The 16504-nt window shown below is 50.3% G+C and overlaps 5 protein-coding genes across 5 annotated transcripts; 2 read left to right on the forward strand and 3 right to left on the reverse strand.

Annotated features, from left to right (window-relative positions):
• Positions 1–523: 523 nt before the first annotated feature.
• K444DRAFT_604740 (uncharacterized protein) lies at positions 524–4996 on the reverse strand. Its single transcript, XM_024878824.1, has 8 exons — positions 4733–4996; positions 4441–4675; positions 4294–4347; positions 4165–4230; positions 3893–4114; positions 3696–3843; positions 1460–3624; positions 524–1243 (listed from the first exon to the last, which is right to left on the reverse strand). The coding sequence occupies exons 1-8, from the start codon at positions 4885–4887 to the stop codon at positions 740–742; spliced, it is 3549 nt and encodes a 1182-aa protein (XP_024726705.1). The 5' UTR covers positions 4888–4996; the 3' UTR covers positions 524–739.
• Positions 4997–5356: 360 nt separating this feature from the next.
• Positions 5357–6386, reverse strand: K444DRAFT_622421 (uncharacterized protein). Its single transcript, XM_024882095.1, has one exon. The coding sequence runs from the start codon at positions 6316–6318 to the stop codon at positions 5383–5385; it is 936 nt and encodes a 311-aa protein (XP_024726706.1). The 5' UTR covers positions 6319–6386; the 3' UTR covers positions 5357–5382.
• A 400-nt stretch (positions 6387–6786) lies between these two features.
• Positions 6787–10164, forward strand: K444DRAFT_638404 (uncharacterized protein; the record flags this gene model as incomplete). The annotated part of the gene is made up of 4 exons (XM_024884247.1): positions 6787–7981; positions 8049–8575; positions 8627–9361; positions 9427–10164. The coding sequence occupies 4 exons, from the start codon at positions 6787–6789 to the stop codon at positions 10162–10164; spliced, it is 3195 nt and encodes a 1064-aa protein (XP_024726707.1).
• A 144-nt stretch (positions 10165–10308) lies between these two features.
• On the reverse strand, positions 10309–12897 carry K444DRAFT_622423 (uncharacterized protein). Its single transcript, XM_024882096.1, has 3 exons — positions 12820–12897; positions 11900–12751; positions 10309–11845 (listed from the first exon to the last, which is right to left on the reverse strand). The coding sequence occupies exons 2-3, from the start codon at positions 12679–12681 to the stop codon at positions 10723–10725; spliced, it is 1905 nt and encodes a 634-aa protein (XP_024726708.1). The 5' UTR covers positions 12682–12751; positions 12820–12897; the 3' UTR covers positions 10309–10722.
• A 934-nt stretch (positions 12898–13831) lies between these two features.
• Positions 13832–14712, forward strand: K444DRAFT_648720 (putative alpha/beta fold family hydrolase; the record flags this gene model as incomplete). Its single annotated transcript, XM_024885495.1, has 2 exons — positions 13832–13939; positions 14089–14712. 2 exons carry the CDS (start codon positions 13832–13834, stop codon positions 14710–14712), a joined length of 732 nt encoding a protein of 243 aa, XP_024726709.1.
• Positions 14713–16504: the final 1792 nt, after the last annotated feature.

Genomic DNA, 16504 nt, shown 5'->3' on the forward strand with positions numbered 1-16504 from the left:
TAAAGTAATAATAAGATATTTGAGCTTAAACTAGTTAAGTTTATATCTATTAAATAAAGAACTAAATATTAGAAATATCTTATTTTGAATTATAGGAACTTACTAGTTTTATATTACTAATATATAGTAGTATCTCTTTAAAGTATATAATTAGAGTATTTTTTTAATCTTTTCTCTAGTAATAAGAGTATCTTTATTTTTCTTAAAGCTATTTTTATAGGCTTTCTTAAAGAAATCTTTAAATAATTTATACTTTAATATTATAAAGAGTTATATAATAATAAAAGTAAAATAAAGAAATAAAAAGAAATAAAGTAATATAAAATATATAGTATTATCTAAAAAAATAAGATTAGAAATAGTCTAGTAATTAAGTTAGAAAGAAAGAATTCAGGTTATAAATAGAGATAAGAAGAGGGTTTATAGGAAATAGTAGCAAATCTCTTTCCTTAAATAAAACCTTTATATTCTATTACTATGGGTAATTACCTATAATATAATATAGATCTATTTTTATAAGGGTCTAGTTCGAGATCCTTAGAAGTCTATTTGGGCTCCCTAGGGATTATTGCCAAAACTTGACAAAAATGAAAATAAAAGGCTCTAGTCTATATCTAGTCTAATTAGAGATTAAATACGTAAGTGAGAAGTGGGTACTGCTCAGGGGCTGCTCAGGGACTGCTCAGGTTGCTCAGGCTACTCAGGTGAGCTGGGTGAGGAGAGGGTGAGCCGAGGGTAATTAGCGCCTGAGTAGAAGCGGCGAGCTTACTAACCGACCTTGGGACGAAGAAAAAAAAAGTTGTGCTCGACTACCATCGCGGCAAGTCGCGTCGATATCTGCTCCGGCATCGAGGAGAACCTTCATTGTCTCCACCTGGTCGTGAGCAATATGGAGCAACCCCCATTGTTTTTCATACGCTACCGTTTTAAGGTTCGCGCCAGCGGCAATCAATAGCTTTGCGATCTCAAGATTCCCTCTCCCCGCGGCCCTGAAGAGCGCAGTCACTCCGTTTGAGAGTGCTAGCTCGAGGGCGGCATTTTTCTCGAGGAGAACGCTGGCAAGGTCCTTATGGTTTAGGTCTGCTGCCGCGATGAGAGGAGTTTGAGCAAAGTCATCGCCCTCAACAAGTACGTCGATGTCTGCCCCCTTTTCAAGAAAAATGTCCAACACCTCTCGTTTGCCCGACATGGCGGCATGAACAATAGGCTTGTCATTGCCCGCGCCATCCACATCCGCTCCAAACTCTATAAGTAAACGACACATTTCGGTATCTCCCGCGTTTGCGGCCTGGCCGAGAGCATACTTAGGGTATGTTGACTTCGATTTTGGGATGTTGGGATTCACACCGTAGTTTAAAAGAGCCCGGGCGCATTTCGGGAAGGAAGCTGAAGCTGTAGAACCAAAGATTGGATAGTCGAGCTCCTCGGTCACGGACACTTCGACGCTGCCTTTGTTCACACCAGCATCAATGAGTGATCGGACAACCTCATGCTGACCAAGCAATGCTGCCCACCAAAGTGCCGGCTTTTCCTCGCTGTCTTTGCTTTCTACAGAGGCGCCAGCTTCGACCAGCTTTTTGACTATGGCTGCATGGCCATATTTAGCAGCCACTACGATCGGTGGGCTGTTCTTCCAGTTGGTGTTGGGAGCAGCAACATTCGCACCGTGTTTCAGAAGGATATCGACGGTCGAAATGTTGTTCCTCATAGCTGCGCAGTGAAGGGGTGGTGAGTATTCGGGCTGACCTGGCGAGTTGACTTCAGCACCGGCTTTTATGAGAGACTCCAGCATGCCATCGACACCAAAGAATGCCACCCGGGAAGTGAGAATGTCGGGGAGCTGGAGTGCTTTGAACTCTGCCGTTGCATGGTTCAACAAGTCTTGTAGGATATCAAATTCCGCCGAGCGTGCTGCCGCAATCATTGCTTCCATATAGCCTGGTTGATCTATGCTCGACGTTTGCATGATGGCTTGGACAACAGCCCTATGGCCATGGCGGGCAGCCTCAGAAAGTGCCATGACGACAATTTTATCTTCACATGGTTCCTGACCCTTGATGAGAGCAAGGGCCAGTTTCTCTAGCCCGAGTGACGCGATGATTGGTAAGGGTGACAAGAATGATCGGTCTGATCTGATGGATGAATTGGAGAAGTACCAACTCGCCGCTGCCCAACGCTGAAGCGCCTTGTTGTCATGAAGGAAGCTGGAGATAGCCTTTGTTGTAGAAATATCGGGGGCTACCTCATAGCCCAAGCGATAGTGCTGTGGCCAAAATAGAATGGCGTAAGAAAGGAGATCTGAATGGCCTTCACAGATTGGTTCGGTGTTCGGCGAGGCATTACAAGCAGCCGCTATGCGGTCTTGAACGCTAGGCAATGCAAGATAGCGAAGGCAGACATCGACAATATTTCTGTGGCTTTCCTCAGGGACATCCAAGAGGTACCACGGACGAGGATCCTCGAGTGAGGTGTTTTCGTATGAGAAAATTTCCCTGGCGGATGGATGACTGAAATGGACTTCACCATTGTTCACGACAACCAAGGGCCCAAAACACTCGTTGATCTCTTCCATAAAGTCGAGATGAAATTCCAGTGTAGGTTCGTCTAATGCCTCGTCCATCGCGAGAGCCATCTCAAGCTCTCCAGGGGTCAGTGGTCGAAAAGGGCACAGCATCCACATTATAACCTTTTGAGCCCAACGTCGTCGATCCTCTGTCATCCCATTCAAGATCATCTCAAAGATGTCCCTCGGTTCAAGTGGAGAAAGCATTCGAACCTTTTGCTCCATCGCCCGTTGTGTCGTGAATCGAGTGCCCCGGAGCCATTCGATGATTAGACGACGCAGCTGAACGTCATCGCCACAGGAAATGATGAGATTTCGAATGCCTGACTCGAAGGAACAGAGTTGGGGGCGATCTTGGAACAGTTCAGTCAAGCGTAGAAAGTTAGTCTTCTCGTCCAGCTGTGTTTTAGGCTCGTGTTCTCCGACATTGATTGAAGGAAACTCTATTAGGGTATCGCGAATATAATCATCATCAGTAGTGGTAATAACTACCTTGAAGTACTGTTCAGAGCGTGTAGGAAAACTTATAAGCTGGGACAGGAACCCGCGGCCCGACTCATCACACTGATCCAGGCCGTCGAGGATCCACGTCACTCGCCCCGCGTTCCCCATGCAGACCCTAATCTTATCCAGGAAGATGAGTGCGTCTTTGTCCGTCCAGCAGTCGCTGAAGTCTGGCGGTTCCAGGTCTTCTACCAGACTTGATGGAGAGTCTCGGCATTGACTGAGGATTTGAGATATGAAGCTGTTTGCCATGGCTCCGATAGAATTGCGGCGTATGTCATATTTGTTGAATTTGAAGTAAAGAATTTCGAAGAGGCCGCTTCGACCATCTTCAACGACTTGCAAAGCGTACTCAGCCACCTGAGCAATTCTCGGCGAGCCATAGAGGTGTAGAAAGTAGTTGTGCCGATTGTTGCGCCATTCCTTGAAGACTGGATTCTCTCCTAGCCAGCTGAACGTATGTGGAACATCGCAAAGCGTTTTTAGAGGATAGACTGGAACCGCCTGGGAGTCAATAACGGCAATGAATGGGGACATCCTGTCATTGCGCCAGGGAACTGCGTTGTATCTTCAGTCAGTAGCTCGACGAGTGGTACCAAAGTCGATATGTTCTGAAAGGTTCACATACAAGATGCAGCCCTCTTCATTCCTAGCGTATGAAGCCCATGGAAATCATCCTTCTCCTCGGGTTCGTGATTCAAATCCTTATGCGGTCTCTTGATTTCAATGATCACTTCAAAAGGAGTGCGGAATAATGTCGTGGACCCATCAAATACCTGGACACATCAGTATTCGTTGGCGTCAATTCAAACGTCGTGCTCTCACCTGCGCATTTATGGTTTGACTCTTTGAGATTCCATTGAAAATTGTCGCCCGAGTGGGCATTCTAGTCTGCAGGAAGGAGTCGTTCACAGCAATGATGGACTTCGTGAGAGACTTCGCATCTTGAACAGTACCCATTCCTTCAGCCCCACCAACCAGAAATCTGGCAATGTTGGTCTCCATATGCTGAAAACTATTGCTGAGGTGAGGACAGCCATAGAACATCTGCGGCAATTAGAAAGTCGATCTGGGGCATAGGGTATCGGGTTCATTACGATGACACGCGTCGAGCACCTGATATCTGCGTACTTGTTCCCATGATGGCCGGCTAGGAACAGTGCCTAGATTTTATCTCAATATTAGCGAAACAAAATCAGGAAATCTTAGCATTATGGAACACTCACCTCCTTGACAATGATCCCTCCTACGTCGTGCCCAAAGAAGGCCAAGGGCAAGGGCTGTTCACAGCAAATCGATCAGTTTCCATGCTCCCATACGAAAGGGAGCCTCTGCAGCATCAGGAATGAGTGGTTTTAGCAATTTCCACTGACCCTCTCTTGTCCTTTCCTCAGTTCCGCTATTTTCTCCAGCAGTCTGAGTGCCTCTCCCTTAATAGCCATCCTCGTGTACAGCGACTTCGCCAGATCGTCTGTGTCCCAGCCATACCGGACAACTCTAGCCTCCCAATCTTTCGCAACAGCCAGATCCTTCAGCCAGGAGTCGGAGCCATCCTTCTTGCTGGCCCAGGACTCGTTGTTGCCGTAGAGTCCGTGGACTGCTACAATGCTATGGATCTGTCGGTCATGTGACACAGGGGAGATGGGTGGGGAAAGGAAACCTTACTCGAATTTATGTTCGGCGTCTGAGTATGAGTCTGTTGTCTCAACCTCAACCTTTGGCCATGGCAGGGGCTTCTCGCTCTCGGTTGTCGTCTCGGTTCCGACAGGCTTTTCCACAGCCTCAGGCGCAGCTGGTGCTTCTTGCCCCGGAGGAATCATCTCGACCTCGCAGTGGGTTCGTATCGTCGGTTCCAACAATCAACAGAAATAGGGACTGGCAATCGTCATGGCAAGGTTATGGCAAGCGTGATATAGTATATGGCAGGGCGAGTGAAGTCTGAGTCTGAGATGATGAGACGCATTCTGAAGAGCCCATGTTGACAGCTGCGGCTGACGGCGCGTTAATCGTGCAGGTGCCGGGGGAGACATTCCACCAGGGACCCTTGTATTTTGAACGCTCCGCCCCCAAGCTTCCTTTTCAGGCGGCGAGACTCACTGGGCAGCGGCGCGGGGCGCACTCCCGCGGTTCGCATCCCAGTCATAGCATAAGTAGTGGCATCGGCTCTGAGTCACTTGAACAAACTCGGCCAGTCCAACACCTCGTTGGTTGGAACCGTTCTTTCGAACCTTTCCTAACACTGGAGAAGAGGGCATTGGGCTTGGAGAAAAATGAGCATAAAATGAGCATGAATGATAGACAGTTGTTGTGCTTTGCTATTCGATACCGATATCCACTTTCTGCCCACCCCCGCCAATCTTCCTCGTTTTCACTACTCCATCGACAAGATTCATGACAGTGATATCTGAAATGGGCTCCAACTCCAGCTCTCCAAGCTTCAATTCCATCTCACTATACCTACAACTCGTGGAATCCAAAGTTGGATCGAATAAGACAGGATCATCCGGCTTTGTGGTTCCAACAAGCCATTCCATTGACGTTCTCCAATCCGCCTTCGCCTTCAGCGAAACCACACATTGGAACGGCCCCTCGTCCCTCCTCTTCAGCAGAATAGCTGTCTTCATCGCAATCGGTACTCCCGTCTTCGTCTCCGGATTCTCCATCAGCGTCCACAAGACCGAGTTAGGCTGGCCATAATTACGCCCTCGGACATTGGACGAGCCCGTCACAGTCGTCGCATATTGCATCTCCCTGATCACCTCCCGTCCGACCTTCACTGCTACTCCTGTATGCGCTCCTGGCATGCCTCCACCAGCGTGTATCTTGCTCTCAAGAGAGGCGATTTCTGTCTGTGTCGTTTGCGCAAAACTGAGTTGCCCATCGGGTGCGATGGCATACACATCAGGGTCAGCGACGCCGGGAGCGCTGCCCGCAAATCTGAGCTCGATATCTACATGTGCGATACGCCTGGCCCGCTTGCGAGGATCGAACCGGAATTGGAGCACCAGGAGTGTGCAGAAGGTTTCGCTCTCTGGTGAAAGGAGGCCATGGATAATGTCGACGAAAGAGCAGCGGATGTCGACAGCGCCTTGACGCTCAACCACGCGCTCACGCTGGTAGGGGTTCTTGGGGTCATTCTGGGTATGGTATCCGCTGCCCTGGTCGCCGGAAGGAGCAAGTTGGATGTTGAAGGCTGGAAGGTCGCCGTCCAGCTCTAATTCGTCGCCTGGATTAAGTAGAACGTCGTCCATATTAAGTCTTCCGTCTCAAACTTCACTGTCCGGAGGATATGGAATCAGAGCTTCATTTCGAAAATCCGCTGTCGCAGTGATATGAGCTCGGGGCTTCGTTTTAGCGGGGCGCACGCGGAGTTACACTCTTTTCCAGGGAAATAGACTCCCTGTGTGCAGGGGACTCTGCAGCCACTGGGCTGGAAACATGCAAGGTTTGCACGGCAGGGGCGGCTGACCAACAGCGGTTGCCAGCCTGAGGCCGATACAAAATACGAAACCCTCCAACTCGTTCAACGCCCTACTGACTCTGGTTGAGATCCTCAGAAAATGACGCAGCAGAAAGTAATGCCAAGGACTCAAGAATCGCTCCAAAGCGAAGGCGACGATGGCGAAAACAGCGACAACGACTATAAGGACGACGATGCCGTCGCGGCGCCCGCACCCGTCCTCCCAAAGGATGACGCCCAAGCCGCCTTCGATGAAATCATGGCGAAAGCACGAAATCGGGAGCTCAATCTGGGACAGAAGGAAAATCGCCAAGAGTTCCTTGACCAGTACGGGAACATACTGGTCGAGAAGACGCAGACGTATAATCAGACGCTGCTGCACATCATTGCTGATACTTTAGGGCACAAGTCTCTGACGCGATGCATCGTGAGAAAGGACAAGAAACTTCTGGAGCACAAGGATGACAGCGGCAAGACGGCTTTACATATTGCCATTGTGAAGAAGAACTACGATTTTCTAGAAGTGGTGTTGAAGGAGATCACGAACCTTGATACGATTCTTCGTATGAGATGTGAGCATGCGAGGAATTGCATTCACATCGCGATCTATCACGGCCTTAAGAAGGAATCTACCGTGAACCTGATCAAAGGGGCATCAGAGGCTACGCTCAGCGCGGTGGATCAGGATGGACTCACGCCTCTTCATCTCGCAGTCGAGTATCAGCGGAGCTCAGAACCGCAATTGGCTATCGTACAAGCGCTCATTACATATGGAGACGGAGCATTGGATAAGTTCACTATTAATCCAAAGGACTTGTCTGTGTATGAGTATCATCAATATACGCGCAGCCTAGCGGCCAAGCTCTCCGAACCAGTTGGCTCCCGAGAAGCTGGGCGATCTCATGAAGAGCCTCCCAAGGTGGTGGTGCAAGGTCAAAAGAACAACCCGGCGAAAAGCGAACGTGAAGGAGCATCGGACTATAGCGATGCTGATGGCAAAGGGCCGTTCCAGAAGGCAATCAAGTTCGACAGAGGACCAATGAAAGAACCAATGGGGAAAGGACCGGCAGCCCCTCCAGCCTTCAATGGCAGACGCGGCTCAACCGTTACATCCCTGGCTCTGAATACTATGTCCAACCATCCTTCTCTTGCCACAGCATCCGAAGACGGAATGTCTCCCATCAAAGGATCTCGGCTTGCTACCGATTCGGCGGGATTTGAGCCTCGAAAGCCGGAGAGAAGGGCCACAGGACATGTACCAAGAATCAACCGCACAGACGAAGAGAGCGCTCGAAAACTCCAAGAAGAAGAGAAGCGGAGGGCTGAGTTTGCCGACAAGATCCGGCAAGAATTCAAGCTGTATTACCTGCGATCGACATTCGGGAGGAGTGGCCAGCTCACCCCGAGAGACCAGCTCAATGCTACCAGGTTCCTCCATGGGTCAAATATCGATAGTAAGTAACTTTTTCTCACCACGAAAATTATGTGTGGCAAGCAAGCAGGCACTGACAGTCTGCCTAGATATCAATTTATGCTTCGACTATTCTGAAGCCCCCAAGCGAATCCTACGAGAATCCTTCCGGCAAAGCTACGACCATATGAGCTTCGATAATGTACTGCGGTACGTAACATTCCGCCGAATTGAGTTGCAGAAACCACTACAGCCAGCCACGGAGTCCAGGCTGTTGAACAAGCTCCCGCAGAAGCCGAAACCCGGACGGGGCCGTGACGATTTGACGTTCTTCTTCGAATGGCTGTACAAGAAGAAGGTACGCCATATTCTCAAAGTGACTGTAGACGATCTTGAAGACCCTCCACATAGCGACCAAGCGATGGTGGAATGCCTGAAACGGTTTGAGATCGAGACCCTGGATTGGCGCAGGGTTGACTTGTGTCCCGAGACGCTGAACCATGCATGTCAGAATGTCAGGGAGCTTTATTTGAGGTGGAGCGGCAACAGGGCTGTGTTGAGGGCTTGGGGTGAGCCTGAGGGGCTTCCAAGACTGCCAAAGTTGGAGAAAGTTCACTTAGTGTGGAATCCCGAACAGGTAAATATGTATCAAGGTCCACGTCACTCATTGTGCTAACAAGAGGGATAGACCCTGGAGTCAGCGGATCGCGTTGAGATGTACATTGAAGACTTTCAAGAACGACTCGATGAAACCTTGGAGGCCATCGACACGGCCCGAAGGAAACAAGAGCGCTTTGATCAGATCTTAGAAACCATCGATGTAGCCCGAAGGAACAAAGAGGCTAAAAAAGAACAGTTAGATGAGACCTTACAAGTCATCAACACAACTCTAAGAAACCTAGATGCGCCGGCGCCCAAGGCCGACGAAGCAACCAAGAGGAAGATTCTGGTCTACAGAGGGGAGGAGAATGCCCCAGGCAGCGAGCATCTTGTCCAATCAGGTCCCACAAAGGCACCGAGCAACACCAACGAGCGAAACCTACAGTCCAACCGATGGCTAGACTGCATGGACAAGTTTGCAGACGAGATCCAGAACGTCAAGATCCCTCAAAATATCGACAACGCGATCTTGAAGAACGACATCAAGGTTGCGTTGATCGATGACGGAGCAGACCCATACGTCGAGTCGCTGCGTGGGAAGATCAGAGGCGGGGAATCCTTTGACCGTGGTTATCCCCATGAGAATGGCCCGAGTCCATATTACACTTCCACCAAAGGCCATGGCACCGTTATGGCAGATATGATATGTAGGGTCTGTCCGATGGCTAAGCTATACGTATATAAACTTGAGACTCATTCCAGCATCAACCCTGCGACCCAGACACAAGCTTATGACCAGATCTCAGCGGAAAGCGCTGCCTTGGTACGTATCATAACACACCTTCCTCCCCCGTCCCCCCAAACACAGTCAACTAACAGCATATCCAGGCCGTCACAGCAGCCGTCAACCAAAAGGTCGACATAATCTCCATGTCCTGGACAGTCAAAGAAACCGAGGAGAACCACGAGTCCATCACCCACCTCCGCGAAGCCATCAAGCTCGCTCTCGACGCACGCATCCTCCTCTTCTGCGCTGCTGCAGACACCGGCGCCGTCACCGAAGTCGAATACCCGTGGTCGTACGACCAGCGCCGCATCTTCCGTATCGGGGCCGCGACAGCAGACGGGCGTGTCTGGGGCCCGACCGGCTCCCCAGGAAACGTGTCCTTCATCCTCCCCGGGCACAAAGTCGTCTCCAGAAACCCATACCGGGAGGGCGCGCTACCCGATGATTTCGAGGAGCGGACCGGAAGCTCGATCGCCACGGCGCTGGCGGCGGGGTTGGCGGCGCTGATTCTGCATTGCGTGCGGTTGGGCGCGATCCACACTGAGCTTGAGGAGCGTCTGGGTGTTGTGAGCAGCACGGCGGTCAAGGCGGCTGCGCTGCTGAGAGTGAAGGATCATGATAATATGAGCTCGGTGCTGAAGGCTATTGGGCTGGATGAGGGACAGCAGAAGTTCATTGAGGTCTGGAGGAGGTTCGATGGGCCGACACAGGGGCTGAAGGCGCCGGGTGTTGGTGTGGAGGTGAATTCTAGCTCTGCAGGGAGCACGCCGGCGGAGCTGAGGGTCATTGCGACGTTGGCGAGGGATTTCATGTCCGGGATTGCGGAGAGGATCAGTTAGGATGTTTGTAAGAGTAGCTTAGGTGCTGGTAAGTGCAGAGGTCGAGCATTATTTTGTTTCGTTGGCGGAGATAAATAGCCGAGGAAGCGAGGTAAGGGGAAAAGGGGGGATGGCAGAAGCCCTGCTCGCTTGTTTTTTTGGACCCAAGAAACTCTTTTTGTTCAAAACTGGAAAGACCCTGTGCCAGAACATGACATGGTTACAGCCCAAAACACAGAAAACAGTGCATTTTACTGTTTCCATGCCTGTGATACCTACCCTCCTTCCCGCGATTACGCCGCATCATCAGACGCCTCCAATTCCCCCAGCCAAATCAATATTGAAGGCGCCAAGCTTGCCATGCCTAAGGCAGCTAGGGGGCTGGGACTAGTGGATTTTGTACTTATATTAGGGAGCTTCCCAGCCATCGATAATTAATCAAGGCTCCTAACTACCCAATTGACAATCAAAAGTACCCAACCTTAGATTGAGCAATGCCCTGCCCAGCCCAGCCCAAGAACACAATAAAAGCCCTCCAATAATTCCGTATATACTCCAGGCGGGTATCTCCATCACTCACTAAAAACTATCCTGCCCATACCCTCCTTCTACACCATTGTTGGTAAAATTCACCATCCCACTATCCGGCCTCTCCAGGAAGATCATCGGATCCCATGTGTCCGGCACCGTGTAATAAACGTTATCCACCACGGTAGCGACAGGGCCATACTGGCCGATGCAACCACCGCACGTGAGGTCGAAGTTCGGGGGCGTGGATGGGGTGCCGCTGTGCGTGAAATCGAGCGGCTGGCCTTGGGGTGGAGTGTAGTCCGAGAAACCGAAACCGTCATTCTGCCAGGCGGAGGGCTTGGTTTCCGTATCGACGGTGGAGTATTGCGGGGGCGTTGAGTCTTGGGGAAGTAAATTTTGAGGGGGAGAGGATGGCGGCGACGACGACGGTTTGACTTCTTTGTAAAGGTTCTCTGCTCGACGCATGAGAATTTCGACGAGCTCTTTTGCAGGATGCGCAAATGGGTTCGAGGCGTTGATCGCGTTCATCCGCGCAATGCTCTCCTTGACATGTAACATCGCAGTTGCGAAAAGGTCGCGATTCTCAGTGGGATAGGCGATGAATACAACCATGATAGCTGTGGCCGCCTCGAGCGTGAAGAAGGCCAGAGCGTACAGTTTATAATGCTGCACGCTCAGCGTGCGGAAGTGCCGCTCTTGAGCTTGCAGAACCTTGATCCCGCATATGATGACTCCCGTCCGGCTCTGAGGGATGTGGAACATCGAGTAGCGATGCATGACGAGGAACGAGAGCCATGTTGTGCCGCAGCTGTATTCGCGTTGCGTCTTGATCCAGGGACACTCGGCGTCCCATTGCGTGTCCGGATTTTCGAAACGAAAAGCTGGCGGTAAGGCCTCGGCTAGTTCACGCATCTTCTGCTGGTATTGCTGGATTTGGAGGTAATTTCCAGGGCTGAATGCTCCGTGGATCAGTTTTGAAAGACCGGGGAGTTGGGAGAACAGGCGGTATTCTAGGAGGCGGTGCGTGAATGATGTGGGCTTCTCACTGGGCGGTCTTTCCACTGGAACGCTCTGAGACTTGTCGGAGGGAATGGGGGCATCGAGGGGGAGGGTGATCGACCAGTTTCCGGCGTTGGCTTTAGACGGCTTGCCTAGGACGATGCTCATTTGACTACGAGATAGTCAGCTTACATGTGATCAATGTAGAGAATGTGATTTGGCATATCTATCCCAGAGCCAAAGATTGACCATTACTCGTCGGCGCATCTCATGGTACCAAAGCCACGGGGGCGTGTCCTCCACGCTTCCCTCGTGCATGCCATCACTCTCCAAATGCAGTCCAGCCTCTTCGGCATCGGCGACGACTTGCCCTATCATTCGATATGCTTCAACGACGTAGCCAAAACTCTTCAGTAGTGCGACTCTAAGGAATCCAGCTTGAACTGAAATGAGGTTCAAACTCTCTTTCTCAAACAGGGCGAGCATTTCGATCCCAGAGTCGCTGTAACTTTTGGCCAAATCATCGAATGATCTGCCCATACAAAGGTCGTCCAAGGATCGGTCATAATCTGGCGGTAGAAATTGAAAAGCAGAGCCCACGACTTGGAAGAGGAGAGAGGGGAAGGTGAAGACATCGGATGAAATATCTGGCGGGTCTTCTGAGAAGATACTAGGTATGGCTTGGTAGAAGTCGGCGAGTTGCGGCATGAAGTAATTCCGGTCAACGACGCTATACTGCCAGTTGACTTGTTCGAAGAACATGTCTACTAGTATGCAGACGTAAAGTCTAGGAGGAAGTCCCCTGAGAAGGCGGAGATAATTGTCGTAGTGAGACGGCGACCTAGGCATCGAGTTGCCGGTACGGTCATTCTGGAGAGAAGTTGAGGCTGAGTCTACGCGAGAGAGTTCGTTCAAGATGGCCAAAGTGTGGTTGGCACCCATCTTCGAATATCCGAAGATGTTGAGGTCGGGGGTCTTGGTGGTGCTGGGAACCCCCTGCCGGCGCATGTCAGCTGGGGGGCTTTTCTTTGAAGCTGCAGCCCCCTGGCTGCCGGTTGGACAGGAACGGCGAGACGACCTAGAATAGCGCAAACGAGATCAGTTTCTATCAAGAGGTCAAGATATTGCAGTTTTGGGAGCCCATACGCCACCGCAGCCTCTTCGTACTGGCACGCCTCTTCTGTATCGCGACGCACACAGGTCGAACACGGCGTTCGACGGTCACACTAGCTACAGTCAGGCATAGTTTCCTGCCAGCAAACTGAACATATGATAAACAGGGAGGGCAGACTCTGTACTTCCCCTGTCGGCAATTGGTGCAGCTGAAGGAGATCCGATTTCGTTGTTTTCGCGGGCGTTGGCTCTGCATGATTAGAACGGGACCGGAGGAATGAAAATGAAGTCAGCAGCGTTTGATATGGTTGAAAATCTGTTGTTCTTTCGAGAAAGTGATACCAAGAGCGGAATTACGAAGCTCTTCCTCAATATCAGCAACCTTGAGCTGATCTCAAGGAGGACGTCCGAGGATGTCTGAGCCGTTCCCCGCACCAGTCAGCCTCTGAGCGGTGCGACCAAGGTGGCGGTGCAGTGCAGTGGGGTCAGGATGGGGGAGCCAACCAGCCACATCCCTTCCGTCGTACCCCGTAAATTCGAGCAAGCGAAAGATACAAGGGGGGGTGTGCGGGGTTTAACCATATTTGGATTGCTGTCCACCGCATGCAGCACGCTAGCATATCCACATAACTTGCTGAGAGGGGCGAAGATGTACAGTTGTATTTAGGGAAAGAAAGTGGGTCCAGAGGTTCTTCGAAATCTGACAGGAGGAGAGGAACCCGACTTATAAGGAGCCATCTTCCGAGCAAAAGCTATGTATCATCGCCAGTTCAACGCTTTCCACTTAGAACGAGACGAGAGATATACCTCAACTTGCACATAGTTCAGTGTCCCAAGGTTTCCTCGAGATTACTTGGCTCATATCCATCGATCATGTTACACTCTGTAGTTAGCATACCATCAGTGACAGGAAAGAAGATCAACGCATGGCTCTACCAACCCTCCACTCCCATTCCCCACGCGGTGCTTGTCATGGGTGGAGGAATTGGCCTCGTCCAGTCGGGAGGACTTCCACCTTCTGCTGAAGCTTTCCAAGCTGAAGGCTATGCCGCTCTCACTCGGCTATCTCTCCTTTGGTGGTAGCGAAGGCACCCCCCGAAATGTCCTCAGTCTGTCACAAGAGCTACAAGACTTCCGCGATGTCATTTCTTGGGTAAGTCCCATCTTCTCAGAGTATTGAGCCATTTGTAGCAATGTCCAACATCTCTTGGAACATCTGCTCGCAAAGTCCAGTAGATCTTGGAACATTCTACTCACGAAACTACTCAAAGAATTATGCTGAGTCCGATTTCTTGGGAATAGGTCAGAGGCAACCCATCTTTCGACAACGAGAAGATCGTTGCATGGGGAAGCAGTTTGGAAGCAATGTATCCAACGGCATTGATCGCAGAAGACCATGCCCTTGCAGCAGCCATTGTGCAGTGTCCAGCGGTCGACGGTCTTCTGGCAGCACTGCAGGTCCCTCTCTGGCGGTCACTGTCGCTGACTTTTCTGGCCCTGCTAGATACCATCGGTTCGTGGGTGGGATTGGGTCCAATATATGTCACCACAGCGAACACAGGAAAGAACAAGCTGGCTATGCTCTCGGCTCCAGATGTCCCGGGTGGCTGGGCTCGCCTCACGCCCGAAGATGATAGCTCATTCCTCAATCAAATCGCCGCGCGCTCTCTCTTCTCCATTCTTATTCATCGGCCAGGTCAGCGGACTGAGCGAAGCATCAAGCCGTACCTTGCTGTCTGCACTGAGTATGATTCCGTAGCAAGCCTCAAGGGCGCTGAGCAAGCTGCAAGAAAAGCGCCACTTGGCGAGATTGTGAAGGTCAAGGGAGGACACTTCGATGTGTATAAAGGAGGAATTTCATTTGAAGAGGGTTTAAAAGCTCAGCTTGAGTTTCTGGAGCGCGTTGTTCCCTTGTCCGAAGCATGAAGGGAACTGAAATTATACAGTACATAATTTGCTATTTCGTAGAGGACAAAAAGACTGAATTGTTTTAGATGCATTGCAATTGTTTCCACGTTTTGGTCGAGGAACGCGTGGTGAAGTTGAAATCGAGATTCGTCCTCGCCAGAGCGATGTTCCTTTCCCACTTGGACAACCAAGAATCCGAAAGCGGATACCAGCTTGTCCTTGCCCCAAGATTGCACCCAACTCCTCAACCTTACCTAATCAACACAACAGCAGGCTTGAGCCGGTATAAAAAGATAATTTTTCGGGTATCATGCGCAGAGGCCAGTTCCTCGATTCATGTTGAATCCCGCTTCTTGCACACAGTACAGGTGAGTTGGAATGTACTGTAACTGTACCAAAACCCAATCAACTACCGGGCCTCGCCTAGTAGAATGAGGAATCAAAGCTGGCACGGACATAACTCTTTCATTCCATGTCAAACCGCACTGGTTCCAAGATCTGCTGATCCTATAGGCTAGATTTCGGGTACCGAGATTGCGGCATAAAGTATCAGGAATACAGGGCATTTTGACCCTTGGTGTTCTACATGGAATGAATTTAGGGCAAGAGTTCGCTATAAGCCCCTATAACTCCAGGCAGTGCTCCCTAAATCGACGTAAAGAGGCGCTATTAGACATTTGCAGGGGATAAGTAGATCTTCTAGCGTTCGTAGTTAGTAGAGCAACTATAGCGCTTGGACGTTAAAGGAGCAGCTATTATAGGCCTCGTTAGCGATGACTTCCTTAAAAGTACAAGGGAGAAGTCGTAAAAAGGTGTAGCAGCCCTTGTCGAAGGTGCATAGGCTAATTTTAGGGGAAGGGCCTGGAAATATAGGGCCTTATAGCGGATTTGCTACCCTGATCTGTACACTAGAGGGCCTAAAAGTCTCTCAATGCCCTGTATTCCCGATACTTTATGCCACGATCTCCGTATGGACTCGGATTTAAAAGTGCTGATTGAAGCGGAATGAGTGCGGATGACGTGTAGGGACGGCTGCGTTGAAGACGGAGGAGGTGATTCGGACATAGAGCACGTGGTAGACCGGACTTCAACTTGAGGGAGGATGTATGATTCACCAATTGATAAGATTAACTTAGTCATAAAATTTAAGAAGGAATAGAAAAAGCACGTAACAAACCAGAATTGTAGGAGGGTTGTCAGCCTGCGCGAAGGCAGCAGCGCCACTGACCTCACACTGCTTATGTGCAGCTAAGCGGCTTATCTCGTTCTGCTTGCCCCCTATCATACCTCGATACGCGAGAACGTGCATTTCTTGCATTCAGAGCACTTCAAGGAATGGTAACATTACACAAATGTGTTATAAAGGGTCGAAGGTATCACACTAAGCCCTACTCGATAATCAATTGGATTTCACTATAAAGACCTTTGTTGGAGAAAAGGGGCCGTCTTCAATACCAAGTGCAACCTGCGCAAATGTTATCCCCGGGGTGGAGGGGCTGAATTAATCCTGGTCAGATCGCCTTAGCGATGGCACTTTGCCAAGTGTCCTTCACTATTATTAGGTACGAATGTGCCTCGTCGTCATTTGTTCGGGAAGGATTCCGATTTACGACCATAGATGAGATGTGCTCCGCGTTGGATACGGCAGGTTGGGTCGCATAATTTCGCCATCTCCACGGAGCGGAGACTGTCACCGTTTCTCCACCGCGGAGTTCTTTGTAGTAGACGATTGTAAGATCTAATCTATAAACTCAACTATCCAGTGCTGTGAAGGAAGCTCGATGAGTTTACATATTGAATGATGTGCCAA

The sequence above is a fragment of the Hyaloscypha bicolor genome (genome assembly GCF_002865645.1).
Source record: "Hyaloscypha bicolor E unplaced genomic scaffold K444scaffold_189, whole genome shotgun sequence".
Lineage (NCBI taxonomy): Eukaryota > Fungi > Ascomycota > Leotiomycetes > Helotiales > Hyaloscyphaceae > Hyaloscypha > Hyaloscypha bicolor.